General features: G+C 42.9%; 1 protein-coding gene and 1 pseudogene across 1 annotated transcript; both read left to right on the forward strand.

Moving 5' to 3' along the window:
* Positions 1–8: 8 nt before the first annotated feature.
* On the forward strand, positions 9–1,619 carry LOC101656875 (disintegrin and metalloproteinase domain-containing protein 30-like; the record flags this gene model as incomplete). Its single annotated transcript, XM_004717281.2, has 1 exon — positions 9–1,619. A coding segment is annotated over one exon (1,611 nt), but the record flags the coding sequence as incomplete, so codon positions are not given.
* A 1,760-nt stretch (positions 1,620–3,379) lies between these two features.
* Positions 3,380–12,110, forward strand: part of LOC101656567 — a 36,244-nt pseudogene continuing 27,513 nt past the window's right edge.

Raw genomic sequence — 12,110 nt, forward strand, 5'->3', positions numbered from 1 at the left:
TTACTGGATTCTATGAGCACCCAAGGTACATGGAATTGTTACTGCTGTTTAATCGCGATCGATACTTGTTTGTGAAGTCCAATGCTTCTCAGATTCTAAGCGATGCCCTTCTTCTCACTGGGATTTTGGACACCTACATTCAGGAACTCATTGTGAGGATAAGCCTACAAGCTGTTGAAATATGGACAGACAGAGACAAAATTAAGACCGACCATAAGCATATAGCTCAGATTTCAGATGAGTTTGCGATGTACAGACTCAACCACCTTTATAAGCGGATCCAAAGTGATTGGGCACATTTGTTTATACAGAAAAAGCATTTTGATGGGTATGGAATGTCCCTCGGAGGGACATGTACTGTGTACGCAGGATCCACCGTTTCATATCCTGGCCTGAATATCCTGGGACCGGCCACCTGGACAGCTCATGAAATAGGCCACAGTTTTAGAATATTTCATGACAAAAAATACTGTCATTGTAATGGTAGATACAGCTGCATCATGGGCACTGGGCGTAGTGGGTTCAGTAACTGCAGTAAAGCCGATTTTTTTATAGCTTTAAGTGCAGGATTAACTTGTATGACTAATATCCCAATAATAAATTATATGCCGGATACCTGTGGAAACGGAATTGTGGAAGGGGATGAGGAATGTGACTGTGGCACAAAAGGAGACTGTGATATAGACAAGTGCTGCGAACCAGGTTGTAAGTTGAAGCCTGGTGCCAACTGCAGCATTGGTCTTTGCTGTCATGAGTGCCAATTTCGCCCATCTGGATATGTATGTAGGCAGCAAGAAAATGAATGTGACCTTGCAGAGTATTGCGATGGGACCTCACATTTATGCCCAAGGGATACTTATAAACAAGATGGAACCCCTTGCAAATACGAAGCCCACTGTTTTAGGAAGGGGTGTCGATCCAGGCTTATGCAGTGCCAAGGAATTTTTGGACCTGATGCTAAGGACGCTCCTATTCAGTGCTACCAAGCAGCGAATTCGGAGGGTGACCAATTTGGTAATTGTGAAATTGAGAAAGTTAGAATATACAAGAAGTGTGAGATCAAAAATGCATTATGTGGCCGAATACAATGTATAAATGTCAAATTGGTCCCTGATATGCCAGATCATAGTTTAATAATTATCACTCATCTGAAGAAGGAAAATCTTGTGTGTTGGGGCATAGGCTACCATCAAGCAATGAGACCCCTGGGGATCCCTGACCTGGGTGAGATAAATGATGGCACCAGCTGTGGCCAGAACCAGATATGTGCGAACAGAACCTGTGTGAGTGACTTGTTTGTGAAATACGACTGCTTGCCTGAGAAGTGCAACCGCCGAGGGGTCTGCAACAATAAAAGGAACTGCCACTGCATGTACGGCTGGGCCCCTCCGTTCTGTGAGGAAGAAGGCTATGGAGGGAGCATCGACAGTGGGCCTGCAGGACCACTGCTACTTCCAGAGGTAATGGCCTCGTCAACGCATGTTGTGACCATAATGTTCTTACGACTTGTTTTCTTACTCTTCTCGATGATTGCCGTGTTTTTCTTGCGAGAGAAACTCGAAAAGAAGGAACCCCCCCCCCCAGATAGCAGTAAAGACGGAGACCCCATAGAGACGTGACACCAACCCCGTCATCAGGATCATTTCTGGAACAAGCTTATCACATCCAAACGCTGTTTTTGTACGTCTATGATTCTTTTCCTTATCCTTTAATCTATATCATTTCGTGAAAGTTTTGATCAGCAAATAAATGATATCCTTGTTCTGGAAATAAGTCCATGCATTTTTTTTTATTTATGAAAAGGTCTCATTTGGCTCCTTAGTGCAGGATCAAATTATGGGTATCCTGAAAAAATGGCTCAAATTGCTCCTCTGGACTCCAAGATGCTGACTGTTTGGAATCTGGTGGAATTAAAACGGCTTTCCATATTGTTCCTTATCTCTAAAGCCCCAGAGAACAAATTTATGATCTGCCTTTCCCTCTGTCTCCCTCAGCTTGAGATCAGAGAACATCTGTGCCAGTTCAATTGCTAGAAGAATTAAATAGCTTTATCTTAGTTCAGCCATAAGCCTAATGCCACAAGTGGGTAGTTTTAAAGAACAAGACTTGAATGTCAATGGTTTGGGGGTCTAGAGTCCCAATCAGGCCATTGGACCTACAGGGTGGGTGTGGGTAGGGGGACAGTGCTTGACCTTTGGTAGCTGTGGGCATTCCTTGCTCTCCCTTGGTTGGTTGGGGGATTTTCTCATGGCTTCTGCTGGTTTGATCTGTCTTTGTAGCCTTTTTACGTTTTGTTGTTGTTGTATTTGTGTTTAGGTGACTTTAAGTTGGGTCTGACAACAACAGGATGTACAATAATGAAACAAGACCCTAGTCATACATGGTCCTCACAATTGCTTGGGCCCATGACTGTAGCCACTGTATCAAGGATCTTCATCTTTTTGCTGCCCTTCTATTTTACCAAGCATGATGCCTTTTTCCAGGGACTGATTTCTCCTAGGGGGAGAAAGATGGGCCTTTCTACCCTTCTAAAATGTTAGTCTAGATTTTCAAAGTCACTAGCAGTATGTACCTGGGGGGCTGCCCAAACCTCTCTCCACACCTCTGATCTCTTGAAATCAGCCCCCTTCCCTGCTGTCAAGCATCCCTACAAGAAGGAGCTGTGTACTGCTGCCTGAGGACCCCAGGATGGCCGAGGGAGACCAGACAGGTACATGGCAGCTGTGCTTAGTGTCCAGCACTAAGGAGACTCCTGTTTATATTATTTCCAACTGCCTGCTAGACCTCACCACCTTCATGGCTCATTGGAATTTTTCAAATAGACACTCTGTGCAGTTTCTGGTTGCCCAGCATTCATAGGAATGAAGACATACACAGAGATAGTGTTTCTAAGAAAATTCAAAAGTGTAGATAGATGTCTTGATTGAAGAGTATTCAACATTCATTATTCATTTATTTTTATTTATTTCTGTACTACCGCAAGTGAAAGTCATGATTACACTAATGGAGATAACCTGTTTAGCAGGCCCACAGTCATCTTGTCACATCTTAAAACTGTGGTGGGATATCTTCTGCTATTACGTCACCCTGGCCATGCTGCTAATGGCCTTCCTGACCAGAGCACTGCAGCTCACGCAGAGCAGGCGTTGTGCTGTCTTCCATGGAAGGTGGAATTGGACCATCACTGCACAGCGCCTTGGGACGTCCTGTAACTCAGCATGAACGTGACATCTGACAGAGGGCCCTGTGTCCAATCCGGAGCAGGATCCAGAATGACCTCCATCAGTTACGGTCTTCCTACATTTTTGGAATCTGTCAAGAGGAACAGCTCTAGCTGCAAGGGTTTGCCAAGTTCTTCCCCCACCTGGTGCTCTGGCACATGTTCATATTTGTGGCCTGTAGCAGTTTGGCTTCACTACCCCAGTGCCAGCCTCGGCATGAGCATTTTGTGGCCATTCTTCACAAGAGCTCTGATTCTCCATTCCGCGTGCATGTGTGGCAGAAGGATATCATGTATAGAGTATATCTGAAGCAGATAAGAGTCCATGTCTCTTTTTTGGGCCATCATAATAACCGATTTATCCTATTTTTATGTTTTATCCTGTATTACCATTGAAATGGACTTGTGCTAGTTAGGTTTATTGTGCTACCTAGGCCAATAGGAACATGTGGGCAGAGTTTAACCAGATTGAAGCTTGAGTGGATGACGACTGAAATAAAGAAAGACATCTGGCATTCCCTCTCTCTCTTGCTCCCTGGTGATCAGACCAGCATGCTCCTGCTTTGGCTAGTTCTTTGACTCAACCTGTGTGCTACACTACCTGTGGGCCAAGCCAACCCATGGATGTGTCGCTAGAGCTTGAGGCTCCTTCGATACCTACTTCGACATGCTGCTTGTGTGTACACTGCTTGAGATTGAGGCTGGTGGATCCTGTTGCCCTCCTTGGATTTGAGATCCCATCGGGGCCTACTTTGCTAAAGCACCCAAGCATGACCCACCCTGCTATCTGTCTTCCTTGCCTGAGGGAAAATTCCCCTTTGTGCTTCCTTGACCAGGGACATGACAGCCCATGGACTTGAAGAATTTCCAGTATTAACTGTTGTACGAAACTGAGCCCTCTGCACAGTCATGTGGACGATTTAGCTGTTATATTCCTTCTCGCTGTACAAACCTATCCTCTTATGTATCATAAGCATCCTGGGTTTGTTTCCCTAGAAAACCCTGCCTAACACACAACTGTACCATTGATGTGTGGGCTTTCATAGGATAGAAATGCTACCAGTGTGTCTACACCTTGGCAGAAATATTTCAAGTCCTAGCTTCATCTGATGTCATTTTGGTTATACTGTATGATCTCACCTCCTCCTACTACTTGTGGTGAATGCTGAGGAGCTCTCTGAAGCAAGGTTTCTTTGAGGCCTTAAGAGAAAAAAAGCAACTACTGTGATGATCTTGAAGCCAAGGATGGCTTTGCCTTCAGCTTCCTTCGAATCATCAGTAAGGTCCTGTCCAGTGCTAGTGCATCTCCATATTCCTGTGAGGGGTCAGTGAGAACAAACAGATCCACCTCAAGGGACAGTGGAGAAAGTCAAAAGTCAGCTTGTGGAAAATTCATAGGACAAGGGGGAACTGTATCTCTTCATGCTCAGTGGTCTTCCAGATGATCTCTTTGAGCTCGCTTACATTGAAGTGCTAAGCCTGGAGCTCATCCCTGAGGTCAAGATGCTCTCTATAGCCTCTCAGCTGTCAACCTCAAAAGAGATGTACCGGTCCCATTCCTCTCTGGTGGTAGACAATGCTACATGGTCTCTCTGGAGGAGAATGAAAACTCCCTGTCCCTGAAATTGACTCAACTGCAGAAGATCCCACGCTGGATGTTTCACCTGAAGAATCTGAAGTAATTGTATCTGTCAGGTGATGTCCTGCCCGAGCACTTGCGCATCAAGCACATGGAGGACTTTCAGGATGTAAAAACCTGGCATCTCCCCAGTGCAGCCTCTCCTGGGACCCACAAGTCGGGACAGACCTCCTGCCTTCAGTGCAGGAGTTGTCCCTCGATAGTGAGGGAAGCAAAGTGGTTGAGTGGCACCAGGTTGGAAAGATGGTTAATCTGAAAAGCCAAGAGCTGATCAGCTGTGACCTGGAACTCATTCTTCACTCCATCTTCAGGTTGAACAATGTGCATGAGGTAGAGCTAAAAGAAAATAACCTGACCGTGTGGAGATGATCATTAACGTTTGGCATCTTCAAAATCTTTCCCATGTGGATTTGTGGCACAATAACCTTGCTTATAATCCTGCCCAAATGGTGGCATTATCTAACCCAGACAAGCCCTCTCTGAACTATAATAATATTGAGAACCTGACCCTGCAGTTTTTTTCTATGTACCAAAATAGTAAATACCGTTTGTCAATTTCAGATTCCCCTGCACGTGTACCCTGCCCTATTGCAGTTAGCTTTTGTATTCCCTATGCCAAGGTTCTTAGGTTTGTCCCGATTCCTTTGCTAATGGTCCTGATGGTTTGGGGTTTTACTTCTAGGTCCGTGACCCACCTTGAGTTTGTTCTTGTGCACGGGGTGAGGTAAACATCTTGTTTAATTTTTCTACATGTGGATTTCCATTGTTTCCAGCACCACTTCTTAAATAGGGTGTCACCACGCTCCCACTTGATGCTTTTGGGGCCCTTGTTGAAGATCAGTTGTCTATATGCTTATGGTTTTATTTCTGGGTTTTCTATTCTTGGTCTATTCCATTGGTCTGTGTATCTGTCATTATGTCAGTGTCATGCTGTTTTGACCGCTGTGGCTTTGTAGTAGGTGTGAAAGTCAGGTAAAGCGAGCCCTCCAACTGCATTTTTCTTCTTGAGGAGATCACTGATAATTCTGGGCTTCTTCCCTCTCCATATGAAATTGGTGGTCAGTTTTTCCAATTCTTTGAAATAGGTTGTTAGCATTTGAGTCAGGAGAGCATTAAACTTATAAAATGCCCTGGGTAGGATAGACATCTTTACTATATTGAGTCTTCTGATCCATGAGCACGGGATATTCCTCCATTTGTGGAGGTTGCTTTTGATTTCTTGTAGTAGGGTCATGTAGTTTTCCTTGTATAGATCTTTTGTTGCTGCTGTTGTTAGATATATCCCTAGATATTTCAGTTTGTTCTTGGTTATTGTAAATGGTACTGCCTTCTTGATCTTCTCTTCCATGGTCTTGTCCGATGTGTACAGCAAACCAATCAACTTCTGTTTGTTAATCTTGTATCCTGCCACTCTTCGATATTCCTCTATCACTGTCAGTACTCCGGTTGTGGAGCTTTGGGGATTTTCAATGTACAGAATCTTGTCATCTGCAAATAACAATAATTTCACCTCTTCCTCTTCCAGTTGGATACCCTTGATGTCCTTCTGTTGTCTTATGTTATTAGCTATGACCTCCAGTATGATATTGAATAGAAGTGGGGACAAGAGACATCCTTGTCTAGTTCCCCCTTTTCAGTGGGATTGATTTTATCTTTCCTCCCTTGACTATGATGTAATCTGTCAGCTTTTCGTAGATAGCTTGTATTAACTTGAGGAACTGCCCTTCCATTCCTATCTTCCTGAGTGTTTTAATCAGGAATGGGTGCTGGATGTGGTCAAATGCTTTTTCTGCATCTATAGATATTATCATGTGGTTCTTATACTTTTTCTTATCGATGTGGCATATAATATTGATGGATTTTTCAGATGTTAAACCATCCCTGCATCCCTGGGATGAATCCTACCTGATCCTGATGGATGATGTTTTATATACTTTTGTATTCCATCGGCCAATATCTTGTGGAAGACTTTTGCATCTCTGTTCATTAGAGATATCAGTCTATAGTTCTCTATTCCTTTGGGATCCTTGCCCCGTTTGAGTATCAAAGTTATACTGTCTTCATAAAATGAGTTTGGGAGTTTGCTATCCTTTTCTACTCTCTGAAATACTTTGTGGAGGATTGGTGTCAGCTCTTCCCTGAATGCTTTGTAGAATTCTCCAGTGAAGCTATCTGGTCTGAGAGCTTTTTTGTTGGTAGCTTCTTGATAACCACATCTATTTCTTCTTTTCCTAGGGATTTGTTTAGGTTCTTGACTTCTATCTGGGATAGTCTAGGGAGGGATTCTTTTTCCTAGTATTTGTCCATGTCTTCCACATTGTTGAACTCATTAGTGTACAGACTTTCATAGTACTTTGTGATTATCTAATTAGGGTCTGTTGTGATTATTACCCCTGTTTCATTCCTGATCCTGACTATTGTTGCTTGCTCTTTCCTTTCTTTGGTTAGGAGTGCCAGCAGTTTGTCGATTCTGTTGATCCTTTCAAAGAACCAGCTGTTTGCTGCTTTAATCTTCTGGATTGTTCTTTTGTCTTCCCGGTGGCTCAACTTTGCCCGGATTTTTAAAAATTTCTTTTCTTTTGCTGTTGGAGGGATTGTTCTGTTGACTCTGTTCTAATTCCTGGAGGTTTTGTGAAAACGTATCCGCCACAAGTCTTTCTTCCTTTTTCACATATTTTCCTATTGCTTTCAAGCTACCTCTGATGACTGCTTTCGCCATATCCCATAGGTTTTGATACGAAGGATTCTCATTCTCATTAGCTTCTAGAAACTTTTTGATCTCCCCTTTAGTCTGGGTCAGTATCCACTCATGTTGCACAAGATCATTATTCATCCTCCAATTGTTTGCCCTTGTTTTCCTGGCCATCCTTTTATTGATCTCCAGCTTTATGGCATGGTGATCCTAGAAGAGCACCTGTATAATCTCAATGTGTTTGAATTTACTTAGGCTTGACTTGTGTCCCAGCATGTGGTCTATTTTTGAAAATGTGCCATGTGTGCTTGAGAAGATCATGTTTTTGTTTTTGTTTTTTTGCATTTGGATGGAAAGCTCTAAACATGTCTATCAGATCTATCTGCCTAATTGTAGTGTTTAGCTCTATAGTCTCCTTGCTGAGCTTCCTTTCAATGACCTATCTTTCTCTGAAAGCAGTGTAGTAAAGTCCCCTACTATAATTGTTGAGTCTGTGATATCTTTCTTCATGTTCTGAATAGTTTGTTTCACAAATTTTGCGGCTCTCATTTGGTGCATATATATTTATTATGCTCAGAGGTTCCTGGTACAGTGATCCTGTGAGAATTATATAGTGCCCCTCCGTATCTATTTTTATGGTTTGAACCTTGAGATCAGTGTTGTTTGAGATTATGATTGCAACTCCTGCTTTTTTGAGTCACCGTTTACCTGGTATATCTTCCACCAGCCTTTTATTCTTAATTTATTCTTGTCTGCGAGATTAAGATGTGTTTCCTACAGGACCAGAGCTTGCAGGTGGAATTGCTGCTAGCCCAGTGTAGGGAAGGGGAACTGTGGGACATGGGCGCAGCTCACCCAGGTGGGAGCCACATGCAGAGACCTGATATGTGTGGTCTGGCCCAGCCTTGGGGAGCTCTACGCAATAGTTTTGATGTTCCTGGGGCAGCGAGCAGGCCAGGGGGTGAATGGGGGAGGCATTGGTTGGTGGCAAGGTGCACAAGGGTTGCACAGCTGGAGGGAAATCCCTCATATATGGACCCAGATCTCTGGGGCTTGAGATAAAGCAGATGCAGTGCAAGGCCCCTCCGGTACAGGACCCCTCGTAGGGACCTTTCCACTCACCAGAACACTTCCACTTGACCTCCTGGACACTAGACTCACCGGAGCTTCCCATATGGGCCGCTAACCTTGGCACCATCTTGACCAGAACCCTTTTTTATATTAATGGTCATTAGTATCCATTTCTCTGATGCATACTCACCCTTACCTATCATTTACATTCTTGGTTTTTTTGTTTGGGGTTTGGTTTATTTTTAAGGCAGAGTGTATCGTGTTTCACAGCATTTCTTTGGGACATAACTTTTACTTCCTTCTCCTGCTTGCTCAACTTCTCCATAGTTTGATTTTTCCCTCAACAATGCTGATGAACCCTGAGAAAATTCCTACTTTTGGTCTCTGCCTAAAAAAGAGCAGATTCCACAGGAGATGTCACCTTCAAGGTCATCTTGAAATTAATGGATTTGCTTAAGTTTCTTCTCCTTGACTCTAATCAAGGTCTTTCTTATTTGCTAAGAATTTTTATATTCATTGTAAAACATTAAATCTTTTCTACTGTGTGATCTTGAAGCCATCATCTGTGGTAATAATTTTTTTCAGGCATAGAAAAAATATACCTTTTTAAAGAATTTACTTATTCCTGGTGGGGTTTGATCTAGTGCCATGTAGCCGAGAGGAATTACTGAGAGCCGAATGAAGGTGAAACATGATAGTGGGACAGGGGAAAAATAAAAGGAAATACAGCAGAAAAAACTGGGAGAAAAAAGACATTTATAAATATGGGCAGGTATATATGTAAACATATTAATAAATAACAATAGGTATATAGGTCTATGTACGTATAGTTATAGGTTAACTATTAAAGTAGCAGACAGATATTGAGCCTCTACTTCAGTCCTCCCTCAACACAAGAACACTTTGTTCTAATAACTTGGCATTCTATGATGCTCGTCTTCCTGACATGATTGCTGAAAATAAAATGGGTGCATAAGCAAATGTAGTGAAGAAATCTGATGGTTCCCAGCTATTACAAGATATTGTGTCTAAGGTCTTAAAGGCTTGAAGGTAAACAAGCGGCCATTTAGCAGGCAAGCAAAAAAAACCTACATGGAAGAAGCACACCAGCCTGTGGCATTGAGGGGATCAGGTATCAGGAATCAGAAGACCCAAAACAAACTATCATATTGATGTGAACAAGGGAGGTCAGAGTGGAGACCCAAAGCCCACCTATAGGCAATTGGGCATCCCTCACAGAAGGGTCACAAGGAAGCGGTGAGTCAGCCAAGGTACAGTATAGCACCAATGAAACACACAACATTCCTCTTGTTCTTTAATGCCCTTCCTTCCCACTATCATGACCCCAGTTCTACATTAAAAATTGGCTAGACTGGAGCATGTGCACTGGTAGAGATAAGAGCTCTCGACACACAGAATCCAGGACAGATAAACCCCTCAGAAACAGTAATGGGATTAGTGATACCATGAGGGTAGCGGGGCTTTGGGGGGAGGCGAGGGAAAAAAGGGGGAACTGATCACCATGATTGACATATAACCCTGCCCATCCAGTGAGATGAACAACAGAAACATGGGTGAAGGGATTCATCAGCTGGTGTAAGGTATGAAAATAATAATAATTTATAATTTACCAAGAGTCTACAAGGGTGGGAGGGTAGGGGTTGGTGGGAAAATAGAGGAACTGATACCAAGGGCTCAAGTAGAAAGAAAATATTTTGAAAATTATGTTGGCACATATGCACAAATGTGCTTGGTAAAAATGATGCATGGATTTTTATTAGTGCTTTAAGAGCGCACAATAAAACGATTTGTCTTTTAAAAACAGAATTTGCTTATTAATGCATTTGGTTTTGGATGCTTATGATTCTCATGTTTGTGTGCATTCATCTCCAAAATGTGTTTCTATTGTGCAACTAATGACACCAGGTTAAGAAAAGCCTGTGTCCCAGGCACAAAATCATTTGCAGGGTGTTTCCTAGTGAGAAGATGTCTCTGCATCTCTCTTCTCTAGTTGCCACCCCATTGGACAGGTATAATCCTTAGTTACATATATAAACCGTAGTGGAAGGGAGAGGTACAATGTGGAGTTTTAAAACTGATTTCAAAACACTTTGTAGAAATTTAGTAAGAGCTAAAGCAAAACAAACCAACACAAGGACCTTTTCCTACCCTCTGCATGACCTCCAGATATATTAATGTAAAACATGCAGTCTATTCAGTGATAGTGATGAGTTCACCAAGCTCACAAAAAAATCAGATGCCTTTAATACTGAAATTCATCTCATGCCTCTGTCTAATTCTTCTGGAATACATTTTGCTCATTTTAAAACAGAACATTTTATTGGGCCTTTTATTATCATGCATGTAGTAAAATTAATCCAATCAACCAATGCAATTTTTGAGGGGGAAAAAGAGGGTCTCAGAGCCTCTGGGCGCAGTTCTCCCCTGTGCTGTTTGGTTGCTAGGAGTCAGCATCTCCTCGATGCCTGTGACTTTGTTTTGGTTTTGTTTGGTGTCTCCTGGTAACAAATAAGAATACTGCAGACGAAAGTTGACCATCCTCTCTTCTAAGGAGTGTTCTGGTGGTCCTTCCTCCTTTGTATAGAGCACCACTTAAGTGGGATTAGATTTAGAAGCCGGCTACTCCATTGTGGTCTCATTTACATAAGTGAGAAAACTCTTTTTAGTTTCCAGCAGTGTTAGATTTACAGCTGCATGAATTGAAATCCCAACCTGTTTGGGGCGAATACAATTCCATCCCTAATAGGTACAGACCATATTTTATACATAAAAATAGCATAAGGGGTATTTCATAGAGAAACAGTTACCCTCTCAGAACTTCACAGGGGCAGTGCTGCTCTGTTCAATAGGCTTGCTCTGAGTTGGGGTTGACTTGATGGCAATGTGTTTGGTGTGGTTTGAGTTTTTATGGGTCATTCCTGTTATGAAGACTGTGTGATCTCTAACTCAATGTTTGGGTCGATCTCAGGTGGGATAATGACTTGTTATGAGATGCCATCAAGTACATGCCAACACAAAACAACCCTACATACAATAGGCCTGGCCAGTCTTGTTCCATCCTCACGCTCACTCCAATACTGGAGCCCATCGTTGCAGCCACTGTGTCAGTCCCTCTCAGTACCATAACTCCTGCATTTCACTGCAGTCTATAAATGATGACAAATTCTGCCAGTGTCCTGGGAGTCAATGCTCTCCAAAAAATGTGCCATTTCAGATTGAACTTGCAGAGACAGGGCTTTGTGAGGATGTATGTGCTGAAGGACACCTGGCCTTAGGTTTAAAAAAGAGAGAGCAGAGAATGGGGACTGCCTTTCATTTCCTAGTTCCCCGTGGCCCTGTCTCCAAATCGTCTCTACCTCGAGCACAGTGCTCTGGTGCCTTCAGGGACATGGGAGAGGGGGAGGTGGGGGGAAGGGAAGAGGTGTTAACAAACCCAGGGAAAAGGGAACAACAAGCGATCCAAATTG

Source organism: Echinops telfairi, unplaced genomic scaffold, assembly GCF_000313985.2.
Source record: "Echinops telfairi isolate 266 unplaced genomic scaffold, ASM31398v2 ScPeMD7_7466;HRSCAF=8504, whole genome shotgun sequence".
Classification (NCBI taxonomy): domain Eukaryota; kingdom Metazoa; phylum Chordata; class Mammalia; order Afrosoricida; family Tenrecidae; genus Echinops; species Echinops telfairi.